Source organism: Oncorhynchus tshawytscha, linkage group LG16 (genome assembly GCF_018296145.1).
Source record: "Oncorhynchus tshawytscha isolate Ot180627B linkage group LG16, Otsh_v2.0, whole genome shotgun sequence".
Lineage (NCBI taxonomy): Eukaryota > Metazoa > Chordata > Actinopteri > Salmoniformes > Salmonidae > Oncorhynchus > Oncorhynchus tshawytscha.
In genome coordinates, this window is record NC_056444.1 from 52,361,885 (window position 1) to 52,375,937 (window position 14,053).

General features: G+C 41.0%; 1 protein-coding gene across 4 annotated transcripts; it reads right to left on the bottom strand.

The window, feature by feature from the left end:
* Positions 1 to 1,696: 1,696 nt before the first annotated feature.
* On the bottom strand, positions 1,697 to 13,776 carry LOC112215888 (probable G-protein coupled receptor 173). Of its 4 annotated transcripts, none has more exons than XM_024375355.2 (4): positions 12,751 to 13,776; positions 12,519 to 12,581; positions 7,052 to 7,117; positions 1,697 to 4,738 (listed from the first exon to the last, which is right to left on the bottom strand). In XM_024375355.2, the coding sequence occupies exon 4, from the start codon at positions 4,493 to 4,495 to the stop codon at positions 3,332 to 3,334; it is 1,164 nt and encodes a 387-aa protein (XP_024231123.1). In that variant the 5' UTR covers positions 4,496 to 4,738; positions 7,052 to 7,117; positions 12,519 to 12,581; positions 12,751 to 13,776; the 3' UTR covers positions 1,697 to 3,331. The 4 variants fall into 4 exon arrangements, with proteins under 4 accessions (XP_024231123.1, XP_024231122.1, XP_024231121.1 ...); XM_024375354.2 differs by adding an exon at positions 7,705 to 7,779 and having other exon boundaries at positions 12,519 to 13,776; XM_024375353.2 differs by having other exon boundaries at positions 12,519 to 13,776.
* Positions 13,777 to 14,053: the final 277 nt, after the last annotated feature.

Consider the following 14,053-nt stretch of genomic DNA (forward strand, 5'->3'; position numbering starts at 1 on the left):
AGCATAGAATAACTTTGTTACAAGCTCCTAACTTTTAGATAATGTGTTATGTTTAGTCATTGCAATCTGTCAATAGTTTCAAAGGAAATTAATGTTTCATTACAAAAACCAATGACAAAAAAATCATAAATGGCCAGAGATGTGCTTAAACAGCTCAGGCAGTTTTTATTTATTTTTATATAATACAGAAAATATATGGAAACCACACCCTCTGACTTCCAAGATATGTAGGGGCCCAAAGACATTTACATAGGTATCCTTCAAACCTCTGCTATTTTAGATTTGATATTCAACTGCAGATTTTTTTTTTGTGAGCTTTGACATTTTGTGGTTCAGCTTAAAGGGCAAAGTCAAAAGTATTTCAGTTCTGAGATTCAGGATTTGTTCCACTATTCAGAGACATATAGGACTATCCTTACGAGTCTTGTCTTTTCATAGATTTAATGTATAATAACACTGTGGTTGCACATGTGTCTGAGACAGCTTTTTCTGTCTTTACATTTCTTTTCATCCATAATGCAGTCTCTCCACATACAGAGTCATAATAACTACAGCCACACTGTAAAATCAGTGAGTTATTAAATAAGACATTCAGATGTCAAATTGGGTTTTGGCTGGCTTTGGGCTTTTGCAAAGTCAAAACTACAGAAGAGGCAGAAATGAGAAATACGGAAAGTATTAGAATGTTAGTTCTATGACCAACATAACTCAGTGTATTTCAAATGTCAAACCCCAAGCCAGGATCATGTATAAAAGTTATTCCTTTCACTGAGACACATTGGAACTTAATAAGAGTGCAATAATCATAGAAGCTATGTGGATAGAACCACTCGCCCCAAGACACAAGCTCAAACGGATTTCACCCTTCATATTCCCATACATGTATGCAAGAACAGAATCTCCATTGAGATAGAAGGCTCTGTAGTCCAATTTAGAGGAACTGCATGTGTATAAAATGTTATTTGGCTACCTCTTGAGGCTCTGCAGTTGAATGGTTTAAGAAGACACTCGCCTCAGATTTTTTTAATGAACCTCATTGGTTTTAGCACATTCAATTCTCTGTGTCAGGAACAGGCTGAGGATGAAAAAGACTGAATAAGCATTTGCAGGAGTGTCATTTCAAAATGCAAAATTTCTGGCCATTCCTATTTCCCACATGTCCTTTGTTTTCATCCCTCTAGCCTCTAAACATACGCACATTCATACTTGCGTACAGAAACACTCACACACACGTGTTGTAAAAATGCGATGACCAGGAACCCCCTTCTCCCCCTCTCAATTCCAAGTCAGTCCATTGTCCATATAATACACATTAAATAGTACGGAGGTCATAGATAATTTACAAAAGATAGTCTGCCTGAAGCAACTAAAAAAGCACTGTCAGGCATTTCTGCTTATCAAAAAATCACGCCCGGTCTCCCTCCTTACCTCCCCAACAAAAACCAACCCCAAAATCCACACACATTTTTTTAATCCTTGTTTTCACAGATCAATGCACAACACCAGCCTCAGCCCCCCCACTGACTGATAAGAAAAGAAACAACAACAAAAAGTCTAAAATAAATCCACAATAATCCAGGAAGGGCTTTTGTTAATTCCATTAATTGTCGATGTTGGATTAAAGTTTCCTCTGTCCTTTACACACAATTGCACACTCCTGTGTTACAATTCGGCAAGCGTTCTTTCTTTATTACCATTAAAGTTTTTCACTGGTGTTTTTTTTTTTTTTAAGGTTGCGAGGAGGAGAGATGTGTCCTCCGAAAATAATTAATTACACAGTTTTGTGTTTCCCCATTAGTTGGAATAATCTCTTTATGTTTATTACTTTAACACATAGAGGCATACAGCTGTCAACTCTTTCTTGCATTGGTTATAAACCTTTTTTTTTGAGAGAGAGAGTGAAGAGTAAGGCCATAATGCAGATAATAGAAATAACAATTCAGTTATCTGTAGCTTCATTGTTATTGTTAGTTTTTGTTGTTGTTATTGTTTGCAGACAACATTAGAGCATTTTGAAAACTAAAATAAATGTACATTTGTACATATCATGTTCCAGACCTCTGCTTGACATTCACTTAAGATATTACAATCTCTGTGTCCCGGCCTACACTTAGTTAGCATTCTGGTTCAAGTCTAAATCATGTTAAGAAAAAAAAAAGGATTTATCAATTCCTCAATTCCTGTGTGCAAAAATATAAATGGGCTGAATTTTCCCCCACCTCTCTACAAAGACCTTCATGTGAAGTGATGAACTTTATCCTATCTGAAGATCTAAACATTCTGGTTAAGGTTTTATGAACATTTTCTATCAACTGTCTTTTTAAACAATTTCAGATTGAAGAAAAAAAAATCAAAGGTTCAGTCATCTGCAACAATACCACCTACAGCAAAAGGAATTTGGCAAGAGCATGGAGCATTTTCTGTCAATTTATCATAGATTTTTGTGTGGTCTCAAGTTCTCAGTTTGTCACTGATTGGGGCATTGATCTGTTTAAGTTATCCTCAGAAATCATGTGATTACACATATCAGCTTAACATGCATTTCATAATTCTGTCTGCCTATTAGCACTTCACAATTATTATCTGCTCATTTCTGTTAAACGCTAATGAACACAAGATCAAACTGTTCTCGATGGCAGCTCTTTTAACATTTTCCCATATCCAATAGTGTACTCATCTGAAGTGTTAGACCAAATTAGAATGTAATAGAAACCCCAAATAAACTCCAAATGAAGCCAACAGTGCCTGAATATGCTATTTGTACAAAACTCATAATTTCTCTGTTTGACTGTATTAATGATGCCTTTGATTCAAGTGGATGAAGGAAGGAAGCAGTGCTAGAACACTCTCCTATTAGTCATTCACTAGCAAATTGTCAGAGGACCATCTGACATTTTTGGTCTGAGAGAACAGACGAGGGAGTGACTGAGAAATATGACCAGGTTGTCCCCACAACCTACAGAAAAACTGTCACCCTCACTTCAATCTCTTTCACAATAGCAGGCCCAGAATGATCATTCTCTTGGCCTCGCCTGTTTAAAGACTGCCTACCAGTTTCATAGGTTCCACATTAAAATGAAGAATACAAACATGCATCTGAGTTAGACTGTTTGAGTTGTTGGTTTAGTCTCGTATTCTGTCTGTGTGTAGAAGGAATCCCTCTCTTAAATTTGTTTCCTGACCAAGGCCATTTATAAAAAAGGAAAGACATTTTTTTTAATCAAAGGCCACAACAACTAAAATGGTCCCTCATGCCATCCTAACCACTCACAGACATCCCTGCCACCGCCCCTCCACACCCTCCCCAGGTAACAACCGCCCACCGTCCCCCTCACATGACAAAGTAAGGCTCTCGGGGCAGATGAGGTTTAGTCCTACAGCAGGCTGGCAGGTGGGCCAGGAGCCCCTTCTTCAGGTCCTTGTTGAGGAAGAAGCAGATGATGGGGTTGACCCCTGCCTGGGCAAAGCTCATCCATACGGTGGTGGAGAGGTATCGGTGCGGTATGGTGCAGGCCTTGACAAACACCCGCCAGTAGCAGGCCACTATGTAGGGCGACCACAGCACCAGGAACAACAGGGTGATCACGTAGAACATCCTGCCAAGCTGCTTCTCTGCCTTGAACTCCTCCATGCCCAGCAGGCGCCGGTTCTGGTTGTGCAAGTTCTGCCGGATGCCCAGCAGGGTGGGTGGCATGGGGCCCCGGCCAAAGCCTGCAATCCAGTTGGCTGCTGCCTGGCCGGTAGCGCCGGGCCCGTGGAAGGTCCAGTTTTGGCTGATGGCTGGCACCATCTGGACAGGCTTCATCTTGCGGTGCTTGTACTCGAAGAGCAGCAGCTTCATGTAGACCACGTGCGTGGCCAAGATCAGCACGGCCAGCATCAGCATAAAGCCCAGTGTGTCGTTTGCCTTAAAGTAGCGGTGCTCGAAGATGCACTGGTCCTCCTCGCGGATGAACTTGTAGGTGCCCACATCAAAGACGGGTGGGAAGGCCATGGCCACTGACAGCGTCCACACCATGCACACCACTGCCACGCACGTCCAGAAGGTCATGCGCTTGGAGTAGAAGCGGTGGTGGGCGATGGCCATGTAACGTGTCACGCTGATGCAAAAGAGCATGAAGGCGGCATGGAAGCAGAAGAGCACGGCCATGAAGGCCACCACCTTGCAGCTGAGCACGCTGTAGGTCCAGGCCGAGCCGTTCTTAATGGACACCAGCACGAAGGGGAAGCAGACAGCCGAGCGGATGGTGTCGGCCAGGCACAGGTCCAACAGGAAGTAGTAGGGGGCCTTGTGCAGGGCCCGGTCCCTGAGGACCAGCAGAGACACCACCAGGTTGCCCACCAGGCTGATGCAGATGATCAGACCCAGTAGGACCAGTTTGATGTATGTGGACACGACCGACGATGGGCCCCCGACTGCCATTCCTCCCGTCGTGGCCACCACTGCAGCCATGGGACCGCCAAGCCCCTCGCTGCTCTCGTTGCCATTGGCCATCCCTTTGGCTCCCGTGTCAAGCCCTCTTTTCTCCTGAAATCCACCCCTCTTCCTTCTCCCTCTCCTCCTCCACCGCCACCTCCTCCTCCTCCAGCTGCCCTTTCGTTCGTCCTCGTGGTTGCCTCTTCTCTGGAGCTCACATGGAACCAGAGTGCTTCACTCTGCATTGCCCCATGTTGCACTGAGCCCCTCGTTTCCTGTAGCGCTACCCCTCGGTGCCTCTTGTTCTTACAGCGTCAGCTCCTGTAAACAGGAAGTATGAACAATAAGCATTAAGTTTGGATGGGCATCCTGGTCTGACATCACTGGGGGATAATACAGTGTAAGCATTTGCAGGGAATATACCGTATAAGGTTAAATATGAGAGCTGTGACTTCACGTGTGTGACTTGAGGCTTTTCTAATATTACAATACATTGCTTTTATGATTCCAGCATTGGCTGCTAAAAGCATCAGTTTTTTTATATCAGAAAGCATTTCCAGGAAGTGGTGGTTATTATATCCAGTGATTACCTAACTGCGCTAGGCCAATATGTAGTTAGGTAAGAGTATGAAATGTGAAAGAAATGTGGCCATCCTCCCCAACCATGTAACTACCTGTAATTACAGACAAAGTACACGGTAATAAGAACATATGTTTTTCACATAAAGATGAAAAATTTGTTAAGTCTATCCCATCTGGGTTTATCCCAAAATAAAGTTCCTGCCTGTTGTTGTTAACAACATGAATACATTGTACTAAAGCCCCCATCTTCAAACATAATACAGAATCGATTGTCATAATAGTGGAGATAGACGTTCAAGTCTGAAAACATCATCCTCAGTATTACACAAATAATTTGTCCCACGGAATCAATCAATTGTTTTTCCAATGGGCGAAACAGGGCTCACATAGGCATCTGCTGTAGCATGCTGTGGAACATCTTCTCCTTCCCCCTTAGCACCAATCAGATCAGCTGTTTTCTCCACACGCTACATGGCCTGCCAGCAACTAGTCTGTCACGGTAATTACCTTGCTTGTTGCTAGGCTACAACACCTTATATCCTTTTTCTCTGTGTGTGTGTGTGTGTGTGTGTGTGTGTGTGTGTGTGTGTGTGTGTGTGTGTGTGTGTGTGTGTGTGTGTGTGTGTGTGTGTGTGTGTGTGAGTGTGTGTGTGTGTGAGAGAGAGAGTGTGGGGAGGGATTCTCTGTGTGTATGAGGGTTGGTGTGTGTGAAGCAGATCGGGGAGAAAAAAACAAACGGGATTTGCTTGCTGAAGCCTCATAGGTGCAGTCACTTTGGGGACCACTGACGAGGCATTTCCAAAAGAGGTTGCATTGCACAGTGACACATGAGATATACAGTATGTCTGATAGCTCAGTAGTGTGCATGCGTAGGTGTGTGTGCGCGCTTGTATATGAGTGTGAGTGGAGTCAATCTGTACTGACCATGCCACCACCCTCATTTGTATTGATGAACGCTTCGAGAGTGATCGGGGAATGCACAGGTGATGATTATGGAGTATGAGCCAAAAAGAGAGAAGGGCTCAGGCCCATTGTTTCAGCGCAGGCATACTAATGTATTTCTGTCACAGTAATTACAGCAGCTTGTTGCTAAGCTACAGGACCACTCTGCCTTATGCTGTGCGTGCGTTTGTGTGTGTATAAGACTGTAAGAACTGTTGTGAGGAATGGTGGGGGCATTGGAAAGTTTCAGATATGATCAGCAACAAATAAGACACCTTCCAGCAGTGACATACTGACACTAAACTTAAAGTGTCAGTTTCCCAGACACAGTTTAAGCCTAGTCCAGGAGTAAAAAGTGAATTAAATGGAGATTCTCGAGTGAGCATGCTTTTTAAGTCAAAGCTTAAACTTTGTCTGGGAAACCAGCCCAAAATGTCTAGAAGATTGTGTAGAGAATACAGATGGTTTCATTTTTTCTGAGGCACGCATAAAATATGAGAAGGCCAATGAAAGTAACACACGATAAACTGAGTTGTGTTCAGTTATTAGTGGAGAGTATGATTCGGAGCAGAAACATGTTGTATTAGCTACTCTGTGCACATTGCACATGTATCCAAAGGTACAATAAGGTTAGAGGTCAGGTATGAATGTGTATAAATAAGCCTGCTGTATGTATTTATTATAATTATATACCCCCTGTATGTGTTTATGTAGAGTATGGTGTGTCAAGCTTATAGTTCACTGATGATACCAAAGACAAATGTCCATCCTTGGATGGATAAATAAGTTATAGTCTATATTTTCTTGTGCCTTGTAATACAATGGCAAATGTAGCTTGCCACGTTCAGTGTCTTTTGTCCATTTATGAAATGTGTAAAAAGCTGTTAGTGTGTTACCATCACAATAGTTTTGGCAACATTTGCTTTGACAGAATAACCGGTTAAATACTTGGTAAGTATTTTCAAATGAATATTATGGCCTGAAATTTGACACTCATAGCTAGTTCTCACAGTATATGATAACACTTTAGAATAACCTTCTTAATAAACATGAATAATTTATACACAGAGTACAATCATTATACACATTTAGAATCATTTCTAAGCATACCTTAGTTAATACGAAGTGCTACCGCAGTTCCTCGTGTCCCAGTGTTCCTTGGTGACCCCAGTCCTCCTTCATTCAAAATAACACCCATGTTATTGAACAGCAACACCGATACAGTTGCGGTCAAATATATTGGCACCCTTGCACTTTTCTTAAATAGTTTCCTATTTCTTCTAAAATAAGTTTAAATAGAAATAAAGTATTGTCTCCACACCTTGTTATTAGATTTTCAACATTTCAGAACCAATTGTATTTTTGTAAACCTAAGTTTACCATTTTAATTTTGAAAATACAGACAATGGCAAGGACAGAATGACTGGCACTCTGGATCTAGTACTTGATTGCACACCCAATGGCCAAGATAACTGCAGACAAACTCTTATTGTAGGCATCAATGAGCTTTCTGCACCTTTCTACTGGCAATTTGGCCCACTCTTTAGCAGCAAACTGCTCTACTTCAGTATTTGAGGGCTGCCCTCCACCAACTGCTGTTTTCAGATCTCGCCATAGGTTTTGGAAGTGATTCAGATCTGGACTATTCGCTGGTCATTCCTGGGTGCTCTTTTGATGTGTGTTTGGGCTCGTTGTCCTACTGGAAGAACACAGCCTTCAATGGAGACCCCGTTTTTGGACACTGTGTTGAACATTGGACTCACCTGATAATCTGCTGATATCATGATGCCTTGTGCACATTCAAGGACCCCAATACCAGAGACAGCAAAGCAACCTCCCTGTAGAAGAACTAGGGAATTATTTAACAAAGGTGTAAGGGTGCCAATATATTTGGCCACAACTATTAATGAATAAGAACTGAAATACCTAGCTAAATGTACATTAAACCAATTTCAATATGGCAAAAACGGGGCCTACATTCTTGTTAATTGCCTTTTCATGCACAATCTCTCATATGTAAGGATCTAGTTTTAATTTCTTGCTGTGTTATAATATTTCAGATATTCTTTTAAAATGGGCTCACCAAATCAGTCATGAGAATTACACTCCATGGACTTGCGATTGTTTTTTTCTTTTTCTAAACTAAAGTAAAGTCACAGTTTTGTGTTGCTAGTTAATGAAAGGATACCTGAACTAGGCCTACCCCATTCTTCAAATCAAACATCCATATACTACTTGTTTGCTTCTCTAAAATGGTGTCACCAGGCTTTGTTGCGCCTTACCAACAGTAGGCCTTCTTACAGCCTATTCTAATGTTCTATCCACCAAGGTCCATGTCACATGATGTCACATCTAATAGTCCAGAACCTTATATTTGGATTATAGATTATTTATCTCAATATAATGCTCTGGAACAGACTAATTCATTCAAACATCATAGGACATAGTCCTACAAGGATGGTGGTGCTTGAATGGGAGGCACCAATAGTGTAGGCTACTATAAAAAATTATTCCTCGTTATTTACCAACTATTAGACTATAACAAATGTGAGTTTCTGCTATTGACCCAGACAAGTGACCCTCAACCACATACAGTTGAAGTCGGAAAAGCTTGGAAAATTCCCAAAAATGGTGTCATGGCTTTAGAAGCTTCTGATAGGATAATTGACATCATTTGAGTCAATTGGAGGTGTACCTGTGGATGTATTTCAAGGCCTACCTTCAAACTCAGTGCCTCTTTGCTTGACATCATGGGAAAATCAAAAGAAATCAGCCAAGACCTCAGAAAAAAACATTTAGACCTCCACAAGTCTAGTTCATCCTTGGGAGGATTTCCAAACGCCTGAAGGTACCACGTTAATCTGTACAAACAATAGTATGCAAGTATAAACAGCATGGGACCACGCAGCCGTCATACCACTCAGGAAGGAGACGCGTTCAGTCTCCTAGAGATTAACGTATGTCGTTGGAAAAGTGCAAATCAATCCCAGAACAACAGCAAAGGACCTTGTGAAGATGCCGGAGGAAACAGGTACAAAGTATCTATAACCACAGTAAAATGAGTCCTATATCGACATAACCTGAAGGCCGCTCAGCAAGGAAGAAGCCACTGCTCCAAAACCGCCACAAAAAAGCCAGACTACGGTTTGCAATTGCACATGGGGACAAAGATCGTACTTTTTGGAGAAATGTCCTCTGGTCTGATGAAACAAAAATATAACTTTGGCCATAATGACCATCGTTATGTTTGGAGGAAAAAGAGGGAGGCTTGCAAGCCGATTAACACCATCCCAACTGGGAAGCACGGGGGTGGCAGCATCATGTTGTGGGGGTGCTTTGCTGCAGGAGGGACTGGTGCACTTCATAAAATAGATGAGGAGGGAGGGAAATTATGTGGATATATTGAAGCAATATCTCAAGATATCAGTCAGGAAGTTAAAGCTTGGTTGCAAATGCATCTTCCAAATGGACAATGACCCCAAGAATACTTCAAAAGTTGTGGCAAAATGGCTTAAGGACAACAAAGTCAAGGAATTGGAGTGGCCATCACATAGCCCAGACCTTAATCCGATAGAAAATTTGTGGGCAGAACTGAAAAAGATTGTGCGAGCAAGGAGGTCTATAAACCTGACTCAGTTACACCAGCTCTGTCAGGAGGAATGGGCCAAAATTCACCCAACTTATTGTGGGAAGCTTGTGGAAGGCTACCTGAAACGTTTGACCCAAGTTAAAAATCGTAAAGGCAATGCTACCAAATACTAATTGAGTTTATGTAAACTTCTGACCCACTAGGAATGTGATGAAAGAAATAAAAGCTGAAATAAATCATTCTCTCTACTATTATTTCACATTCTTAAAATAAAGTTGTGATCCTAACTGACCTAAGACAGGGAATTTTTACTCAGATTAAATGTCAGGAATTGTGAAAAACTGAGTTTAAATGTATTTAGCTAAGGTGTATGTAAACTTCCGACTTCAACTGTATATAGCTATTGTTGATCTAACTCAATATAGAGTGCCTGTTGTAATCTTTACTATTCCACAAATGTAAATTTGTGAATGCTATTTTGAAGACATACAGTGCCTTCAGAAACTATTCACGCCCCTTGACTATGTCAAAGTGGAATTATTTATTTCGATTTTTTGTAAAAAATGTATTACAAATGAAAAGCTGAAATGTCTTGAGTCAATAAGTATTCAAGCCCTTTGTTATGGCAAGCCTAAATAAGTTCAGGAGTAAAAATATGCTTAACAAGTCACATAAGAAATTGCATGGACTCACACTGTGTGCAATAATAGTGTTTAACATGATTTTTTGAATGACTACCTCATCTCTGTACCCCACACATACAATTATCTGTATGGTCCTTCAGTCAAGCAGAGAATTTCAAAAACAGATTTAACCACAATGACCAAGGTTTTCTAATGCCTGCAAAGAAGGGCACCTGTTGGTAAATGGCATAGACTTTTAAGCTGATTTGGATCAAAACTGTAACTATGCCACTCCGGAACATTCAATGTCGTCTTGGTAAGCAACGCCAGTGTATATTTGGCCTTGTGGTTTAGGTTATTGTCCTGCTGAAAGGTGAATTTGTTGGTTCAGTCTGCTTTCCAACAGACACCAGGAGACATATTCACCTTCCAGCAGGACAATAACCTAAAACACAAGGCCAAATATACATTGGCGTTGCTTACCAAGTGGCCTAGTTACAGTTTTGACTCAAATCAGCTTAAAAGTATATGGCAAGACTTGATCATGTCTGTTTGCTACCTTAATTACATCTACTGATGTACACAACCTACTCCACATTTCCAAAGTGGAAGAAAAATTATGGAATACTTTTCAAATGAATAAAATAAAAACGAAGATGCCTTGATTGCTGAGTCTTCACACCCCAGACTTAATACTTGGTGGAAGCACATTTGGCCGCCATTACAGCTATGAATCTTTGTGAATAAGATTATACCAACTTTGCACACAACTCTAAGGGCAACATACTGTATATCTATCGTTTTTGTCAAAAATTGCTCAAACTGTGTTGTACTACCTTTTAAGATTTTGTTGTAAGGCAGCCAAATGTGAAGGCAGTGCAAAGGGTGTGTAGACTTCAGCGACTGTATCTATCTATCTATCTATCTATCTATCTATCTATCTATCTATCTATCTATCTATCTATCTATCTATCTATCTATCTATCTATCTATCTATCTATCTATCTATCTATCTATCTATCTATCTATCTATCTATCTATCTATCTATCTATCTATCTATCTATCTATCTATCTATCTATCTATCTATCTATCTATCTATCTATTTATTGTTGGTCTATCTACTAACGTGATATATCAGGTGCCACAGTGCCTGTTGTAAATTATAGTATTTCACAAATGTAACCGTAGTGAATGCTTAAATAGAATACATACTGTACGTCTATGACCATAATTACATCACGTGAAGTGTCAAATGATACCACACCCCTTTCTACAAACAGGTGAGTGGAAAAAGTGTTCAAACGATGGAAAATAGGCCTACAGTAAAACAAAGACATTGAGAAGGAAGATTACATCGTCACGTGTATGTCACTTTGATTGCTAAATGAATATACAGGATAGGGATATTTAGGCCGTGTCCTAAGAGCTTCATGGGAATACTGAGAAGCGATGGCTCATGAAGGGAGGGGCTTGGAGAAATGGGAGTTGGTTGGTGATAGAGGGCTGAGCCATTGCCAAGAACTGGATAGCAACAGCAATCGAGTACCGCTGCCGTGGTCGCGGTGGGAGGAGGCGACGCGGAATTCACCCACCAAAGGTTCCGGAATCACTCTGACACTGTTCAACACCGACCGAATGCAATTATAAACAACGATTTTAGAATATGAATTAACGCATCCGGGGCTTCGGGGAAAATACTTTATTTACAATCGTGAACAATGGGTAGTGTTGTGCTTGACGCGTCATGTTTGAATCCAAAGAAATGCATAAACAATTGCGTATAGGCCTAGAGCATATCGTAGGCTGTGTCATGTGAAGTGTTCAACCAGCTCCGATCCTGTCAAAATTCACGAACAGTTGTTGATGTTTATAATAATTCATCAAAGAGGGCTGATGACGGTACCCCAACACCCCAGTTGCATCGCATTTGCAAATGGATAGATAACCTGTATCGATGCTGTCATAATGGACATTCGCCCAGTGAATAATATACAGCCACCGATGGATATCGGCCTCTTCTACCTCCCTGCCTGTGTCCATAATGCGGTTCCCTGTTATAATTTACCATTGGGCCTATACCACATAAAGGCCACTCAAATCTGCAGTGGTGTGTGTGTGTCTATAATAACAAGAAGATTAGAAGGGCCTACGTGTAGCCTACAGTTTGTCTGTGGCATGCGTCATGGGGCTGCCTGAATCATAACAGTATAGGCTATGTTGTAGGCACAAAAAGGGGTTTCACAAGGGTTTCAACGAATTAACCAGGTAACCGAGGGAAAAAAACATGGCAATGTGAGGCCTAGGAGTACTTACAAAACCACAGAAACTAAAAAATGTCATAGGAAGGTAAAAGGAAATCTTACCTCATGTATTATACTTGTCCTCGAGACAAAGGCTTACGGTTTTATTCTAGGCCGTTTGGGGAGCTTGTTGCGGTCCACATTATATATATATAAGGATTCAAAATCAAGTAAAGCAACAGTAAATGGCATAGAGGGTTCAACAAAACGAGCGTCAATTCCAAATATAATCCACAATGATAAATGACTGAAAACATAAAGAATAGATTAAATAATTAATATAGGGTATTGTCACCTCCATAGAATCGGCCAGATCTTAATGCAAAAATAATGTCTCTTTTTGCAGACTTCTTAAATGAACACAGGTTTTAAAGAACAAAAAGGATCGTTTCCTCTTTTTTCGTGTGCATGTCATGTCTTCAGGTTTTCCATAAAGCTCTCCCAATGTTCAGCAATAAATTCCCATCAAACTGGCAGAATAGAACAAATGAGTAAATTCGAATTGCTGACAATGTTGGCTGTTTTCAAATACTTATATCTCGGTGAATGTCATCAACTGGATCCTGTCACTGGTAAATACATCTAAATTCTGAAAATAACGGTGGTCTTATTAGGCTCCAGCACAAGACACTTTTATTGAGGGTCTACGGATCTTGCTCTGCTTGTTGGATTCTCCATCAAAACCAGAGACGCCTTTTTTCGACCATTCTAGTCTCCAGCGCAAAGAGCTCTCTTTATCTTTTCAGTGATAATACATCCTTTTGCATATCCAACTGAATGTATATGCGGACTCTCCGTTCACAGATCTTATGTGAAAATATGTAGCCTACACTGTGCCTGTAGGCTAGGCGCTCTATATATTTAAACATGTACCCGCCTTGTTTGGTCTTTAATGAGATTGAAAAAAATCCTTGTTTGCGGTGATAAATCCCCAGGTACCATATCTTTCACGGACATGTCAAGTCGTTCTGAATCCAGCCTCAGTCATTGTTTAAATAATGGAAACTAGGAAAATGACCAACATGATAGGGCTGTTAAAGCGATGGTGAAATGGAAACAGCGGCTCTCGTCTATGCGCTGAGCATCGGTTCTCCCTCGGCTCCCTTTGGAATCTGCGAGGCAAGATTCGGGATCTTTCGGCAGAGGATAGGCGCGTTGTGCAGCGTTCTGTAGTAAAAATGAATGTTTGTGATATACACAATCTGTCACTTAACTTCAGACTGAAGCAACAGCTGCCGTTGTAGAAAGCTAAAGGAAAAGTCAGGTCCACTGCTATTTCTGTTTGAGAACATCCTCATCGTGATTTAGTTTACATGACTATCTGTTTTGAGGTCATGTTTTTTTACTTGATGAATCATCAACCTCATTATCTGCCCATTATCACCATCGTCATCCTCACCCTCATCCTTATCATCATAATCGTCATCATGTCTACACATACCTCCATAACATTAGAGAAGGTCAGACTGCATCATGGATGCATCAGGCCACATGGCTTCACCAGGTGATGTTGGCATTGACATAAAATGCAGTGATGTAAATCACCTCCCTTGTAAGGCTCTTGGTGCCCAATCATTTAATCCTGCTCTAAATCCCTG

Bases quoted from the DNA above. Each gene is read 5' to 3' on its own strand.
- LOC112215888 (XM_024375355.2), bottom strand. From the start codon at position 4,495: ATGGCCAATGGCAACGAGAGCAGCGAGGGGCTTGGCGGTCCCATGGCT.